This window comes from Bidens hawaiensis, unplaced genomic scaffold, assembly GCF_021521415.1.
Source record: "Bidens hawaiensis isolate Kalapana, Puna unplaced genomic scaffold, B.hawaiensis_p1.1 tig00011895_1, whole genome shotgun sequence".
NCBI lineage: Eukaryota > Viridiplantae > Streptophyta > Magnoliopsida > Asterales > Asteraceae > Bidens > Bidens hawaiensis.
Window position 1 is genome coordinate 423,798 of NW_027491951.1, and position 6,788 is coordinate 430,585.

General features: G+C 34.8%; 1 protein-coding gene across 1 annotated transcript; it reads right to left on the reverse strand.

The window, feature by feature from the left end:
* Nucleotides 1-397: 397 nt before the first annotated feature.
* LOC143539429 (ribonucleoside-diphosphate reductase large subunit) lies at nt 398-5,382 on the reverse strand. The gene is made up of 17 exons (XM_077032751.1): nt 5,131-5,382; nt 4,794-4,855; nt 4,622-4,709; nt 4,263-4,526; nt 3,949-4,189; nt 3,794-3,870; nt 3,523-3,693; nt 3,357-3,449; nt 2,667-2,816; nt 2,503-2,589; nt 2,258-2,422; nt 2,034-2,153; nt 1,268-1,470; nt 1,035-1,184; nt 807-954; nt 635-718; nt 398-563 (listed from the first exon to the last, which is right to left on the reverse strand). The coding sequence occupies exons 1-17, from the start codon at nt 5,356-5,358 to the stop codon at nt 456-458; spliced, it is 2,439 nt and encodes an 812-aa protein (XP_076888866.1). The 5' UTR covers nt 5,359-5,382; the 3' UTR covers nt 398-455.
* Nucleotides 5,383-6,788: the final 1,406 nt, after the last annotated feature.

Below are 6,788 nucleotides of genomic sequence, written 5' to 3' on the forward strand. Positions count from 1 at the left end.
TTACTATATAAAGCAATCCCTTTTGGAATTCATAGTTGATGTTGAGTTGGTCTGTTCTTAATCTTAAAATTGGTCGTTAGTACTCATAGCTTAGTAAAACATAGTTAACAAATTTCCTTATACTAACACTAGTAAGAGTAGGGAAACCATGTGTACACTTCGTTTATTTGTTATTTGTTGAAGCTTTCTTAACGTGACTAGATAAACTCATTTGTCAGAAACAAATAGGTGACATATCATAGGAGCATATAGCTTAACAAAAACATGTGTACCATATATAAGACCACTAACATACCAATATACAAATTACTTCCCAAATAACCATATGGAGAAAGCACCTTCTAACCAAATCCCAATCCCAATCCCAATCCCAATCCCTCTTACCAACTTTTAACCATAATTCTAAAATCCCAAATGAGACTTTATACTATAACACTTCAAACCATCAATAACTTTTAACTTCCGCAAGCCATGCATTCATCACAGTTCATCAACGAACACACCATTTGTGACATTTTCGTGTTGTCGTCCTCATCACCAGGTTTTGACTCCGTTTTTGAATCCTACATTAGAATTATCAAGAGCATGTCACTTAAAGTTTGAATATAACAAACTAAAAGAAAAGTCAACTCACCTTAAGAAGAGAAGTATCAACGGTAAACTTTATCGCATCAGCTGCAGCACGTGACCTCAGATAATACATACCTGTTTTCAGACCCTATTGCACACACCAAAAAAACATTTACAAGTTAAGTAACAATTACATAATTATTTCAAGATAACTCATGTTCATATATATATGATACCTTAGACCAAGCATGAAAGTGCAATGACGTCAGCTTGCCAAAATTTGGTTGGTCCATATGTATATTCAGACTTTGACTTTGGTCAATGTAGCATCCACGGTCAACAGCCATGTCAACCAAAGTCCTTTGCTTAATCTCCCACACAGTCCTATCAATCCATATTGCTTGAAATAAGGACAACAAAAAAAATAAAACCATAAAGAAAACAAAATTTAAATGAAATCATACTTGTAAATATCTTTCAGTTTTTGAGGAAGTTGAGATATTTTCTGAACAGAACCATCCTCGTATATGATCTGGTTCTTTAAGGTAGGAGACCAAAGTCCCATTTCAGTTAGATCATGCAATAAATGCTTGTTCACCACAACAAACTCACCACTGCATAAGGAAATTAGTTGCTTGTTTAAAAGTTGTATATAAACTTCTTACTTTTTTTATTTTAAGGCAGGCAAATGAATTACCTTAAAACTCGGCGGCTGTAGATATTGGAAGTGTATGGCTCAAAACACTCATTGTTTCCAAGAATTTGACTCGTTGAAGCGGTTGGCATTGGTGCAACGAGAAGTGAGTTTCGTACACCGTTTTTGGATATCATTGAACGGAGTGCAGTCCAGTCCCATTTATCGGATGGTGTTACTCCCCACATGTCTGGTTGTAGAATTCCCTAAATATATAATATGCATTATTGTTACTAATATTACTGTTACTAGTCAGTACAACATTAACACTTCAATTAAGATTTAAGAGCGTCAATCATGTCAGGTTGACAAGTTGACTTTTTGAACCAATCGCAGCCCATTTCTTATATATGCCAAAAAAAATACATTAACCCAAACCAGCACATGTTTAAAATTGTGTAACCCAAACGTCCCGTTTAGCATGTTCATACAAGAAATTTAAACGGTTGGAAGGCAATAACCCTATCATGGCCCAATTAACTAAATAGGTCAACCCAAACGCAGCCCAATTAACTAACGGGTCAACCCCCAAACACTGCCCACTTAACTAAGCATGTCAACCCAAACACGGCCCATTTAACAAAACATGTCAACCAAACATAACATAACCCATTCAACTAACCAGTGCAATCACACATGACAATTTTTAAACAGTTTAAATACCAAGTCATGTTTCAGGTAACGTTGAAAATTGACACCCATAATTTAATTTAATTTTAAATGAATGGAAGTGAACTTTGAACATGTTTAAACAAATGCAAATATTCACCTTGCTAACAGGGCACCCACTGTATGTTTCATATGTTCCTTCTTTTTCAGCCAACTCAGAAGAAGTTTTCAGAGCATGATAATATATCGTCTCAAATATGTCTTTATTCAACTGCTGAGCCTGCAATATTAACCCATTTGGTCAACAAGTCAAAACCATGTTTCCAATTCATTAAACAATCCAAATCAAGTAATAACTAATAACACAACTTCTGTAACTATTACCTCTGGAGAATCAAACGGCATACCAAGAAGAATAAAAGTATCTGCAAGACCCTGAACACCAATGCCAATTGGCCTGTGTCTTAAATTTGACCTTTTTGCAGTTTCAACCGGGTAATAGTTGACATCAATAATTTTATTCAGATTTGTTGTAACAATTGATGTGATCTGCCAAAAAAAGGTCAAAAAATTTTAATAATATTACAAAGCATGAAACTTTCCAAGTTTAAAAAATATTGACAACTAACCTCAGCTAGTTTGCCAAAATCAAAGTATCGATTTGCAGAATCTTTGCTGCCAACAAGCTTTGACGGTTGAGATTCAGCTGGAACTCCCTAAAACATAGAATTAAATAAGCATAACCAAAAAGAAGTGAAATGATAAATTACTAATCATTAATAACAGTTTATACCTTTTCTCTCACATAACGTGGCAATGCAATCGATGCAAGATTACACACAGCAGTTTCTGTCGGACTTGTGTACTCGATAATCTCAGTACAGAGATTTGAAGACTTTATGGTACCAAGATTCTGTTGGTTGCTTTTTCTGTTACATGTGTCCTAATAAAAAAAATATCTTTTTAATTATTTATATTAAAAATGCATAATAACATAACTACAGAGCATGAACTAGAGATGTAGACAAGCCCGGGCTCAAATAGGTTGGACCTCAGCTCATTTCAAGCATATTTTTTATATGCTCAAGCTCAGCTCATAAGTAGCTTTTAACTCCAAGCTTGTTTGATATTTATTATTTTATTTATAGATTTATAAATATTTTTAATAACTGTTATCTTTTATCCCTTACAATCTTGTATAAAAACAAAATCTCATCTAGATATTTTTTATCATTTTATCAAAATTTTATATACAATGATGATTAATATAAAAACATAAATTTGAATAGTATACAAAAAAGTTATATAAATATTGGCTCATTTAAGCTCACTATTCGCACAAGCTCAATAAGTGAAGCTCCAGCTTAGGCTCTTTTATTAAACAAACCTATTTTTTAAACCCAAGTTCAAGCGGTAGCCGGTAGCTCATTAAAATCTCAACTCGGTTCAAACTTTTAACAAGCGGATCTCAAGTACAAATTACCTTGAAAAGCATGTAAGGGGTTCCTGTTTCAATCTGGGCTTTCAAAACTTCAAACCAAAGATTCTGTGCCTGCACAACTTTCTTAGCTTTCCCCTATGTTTTTAACAAAAAGTTAGTATTAAATAATAAAAATAATACGATAGCACATTTAAATATGAAATCATACCTGTTTTTCATATTGGATATAAAGATTTTCAAACTCTTGACCCCAACAATCAGCCAAACCAGGTGCCTCATTCGGGCAAAATAGAGACCAAGTGCCGTTACTTTGAACTCTTTCCATAAACATATCAGGTACCCAAAGAGCATAAAACAGATCACGAGCCCGGTGTTCTTCCTAAACCATTCATATTGAAAAAATTAGTGTTCCTTTAACTTGTGTAATAAAAAAATACTAGTCATAGCTTATAGTAATCCAAGTGTATTCTAATTTCTACCTTTCCATGGTTCTTTCTCAAATCAAGAAACTCAAAGATGTCAGCATGCCATGGTTCCAAATAAACAGCAAACGCACCTAATGTTTCAAAACAAATTTTTACAAAATGCATGATTGAATAAAATTATAAATGTAAAAAATTAATAGAACATGTACCCTTTCGCTTGCCACCTCCTTGGTCAACATAGCGCGCGGTATCATTAAACACACGAAGCATTGGGATAATGCCATTCGATGTGCCATTTGTCCCACGTATGTAACTTCCAGTTGAGCGAATGTTATGAACAGAGACACCAATCCCACCTGCCGATTTGCTGATAACAGCGCATTCTTTCAAAGTGTCATATATGCCTTCGATGCTATCATCTTTCATGCATAACAGGAAGCAGCTACTCAACTACAAAAGCAAACTGTTCAACACATAGTGAAGTGTAAATCCAATTAAGAATATAAAGAAACATCGCTCATACTTGAGGCCTCGGTGTCCCTGCGTTGAAGAGGGTGGGAGAAGCATGGGTGAACCATCTCTGTGACATCAAATGATATGTTTTGATTACGGAATCAATGTCATCTTTGTGAATGCCAACCGCAACCCTCATTAGCATATGTTGTGGCCTTTCAACAACCTTCCCTTTGATCTTCAACAGATATGATCTCTCAAGGGTTTTGAAACCAAAATAATCATAGTCAAAGTCACGATCGTAAATGATCTCACTATCCAACCTAGCCGCATGCTGATAAATGATATAAGTATGTCATAAACCAGTTAGTGAGATGATATTATGATCTACAAAACCACATACAGCATAATGTCATTATGTGCGTGCACCTTCATGATGATTTCATAAACATCATCTGCAACGAGTGGAGCCTTCTGCCCGGATCTCTCACTGATGTGAGAGTACATATCCTTAATTCTGTATAGGTCAAAAAAAATAATAAGATCAGGCTATTTGATTACATATTGTTCAGGTATACATTATTAATTCAAATTCACTCACGTTTCGGAAAACGATTTTTTAGTGTTCTTATGCAGATTCGACACCACAATCCTAGCAGCAAGCTGTAGCATCACAAATGAAACAATTGTATAATTAGCAAATTCAAGAAACAATTTAACATCAATCAATTTCAACAAATTCCCAAAGGAAAACACACTTAAATCAACAAAACATTCCGAAACCCTAACCCTAACAACTTATCAATACTTTTTGCCTCAAAGTAATAATTAACAGAATTAAAATTCAATTTCCTGACTAACTAAAATTTTCAGGATCAATTCACAAAACCATAAAACCCCGCAATTACAGAAAAAATGGGTTTAAAAAAGCAGCATACCGAAGCGTAATCAGGATGATTAGCAGTCATGGCAGCCGCGGTTTCGGCAGCAAGTTCATCAAGCTGGCTGGTAGTGACGCCTTTATAGACACCAGCACAGACTTTCTGGGAAACAAGGACCGGATCACAGTGTTCAATGCTGAGTCCGTAACTGAGTTTCTTCAACCGAGCAGTGATTTTGTCGAAATGCACGGTTTCTTGACGCCCATCTCTCTTCACCACATACATGTTGGGACTGAGTGAAATGAAATGGGGGTTTGATGATGATGATGATAATGATAACAAGAGTGAGGGGTTGGGTTGGGTTGGGTTGGGTTGGGTTGGGTTGGTTATATAGTGGTGGAGTGTGGAGGCGTGTTTGAATTTTGGAATTAGGGTTTCCCTCGAAGAATTGGGTTTCCCGCCAGTTGGGTGGGTGTTGAGCTTAGCTGTGTAACTTGGGACCACTAAAAACTAGATCTAATCTTTTTTTTATTATTATTATTAAAAGCATCATCTAAATTCAAGTAGGATAAATGGAACCGAATTAACCGAACCGAAACTGAATTAATCGAAAAATCAAACCAAAGCATTAATCGACGGTTAATTTTTTGTTTTTTTGAAAAACCAAAATTTTGGTTTCGATTCGGTTTTACATTTTTAAAAAACCGAAAAAAAACCGAACCGAACCGAACCAATATGTGTTTTTATTCAAAAATTAATACAATTATATGTGTTTTTTAAGATGTTATGACCGGAAACAAAACACCAAAAGAATCTACCGTTGATGGTGATGAAGATGATGAAGATTGGGAGTAAACTTTAAATATGAATAAGATGAAGAATGAAGATTGAAACTAAACTTTTAGTGTTTTTTGATTAAGAACTTTGTTGAATTTTAAACTCTAATACTTTTGCAAGTTTGTATTCGTTTGGTTCCATGTAACAAATGCCTATTTTTGTGTTTTGAATCTAATATGCATTTTCATTATTTTGAAATTTTTTTGCAATGTCTACACACATAAAAAACCGATTGTAACCAAACCGAAAACCGAAAAACCAAAAACCGAACGGTTTGTATATTCGAAAAACCGACTTTTCGGTTTCTGATTCGGTTTTACCTAAAAACCGAACCGAACCGTACTCACCCCTAAATGTGACCTAGTTTTATAGTGTGTATGGGGTGTTTGGAATTTCTTATTTCAGTTTCTTATGACTTATCAAATGGTCATAATGTGTTTTGATAAGTTCAATGTTGTAAGGGTAATGAGTTATAAGTTATATTTTTGTAAATTACGACTTATGACAATAAGCTATAAGGAGGCAAAAATAAGTAATCCCAAACACCAACCTTAGACCATCACCTATAGAGAGATAGATAATGCTTGTTTGTTTGTTTGTTTTAAATGTTTACATGGCATTTGCCCATCAAAATCTCTACTCTATTCTCTCTTCTCTCAACTTTTGTTCTCCCTCTTCTCTAAGACACGCGTAGTGGTAACTAAGCACATAGAGGGTTGTGCGGCATATAGCGTCCCAGTTAGCAATAACTAGTTTTGTAAAAAGTTGTATAGTGGTAAGGTATTCTGAAAGGTGTTCTATTTGCTCATAGCTCTTATTTGATACTAGATAAAGCAAATCTTGGGTTTCGTTTTCCTTGTGATGGGCCTGGAGGGGGG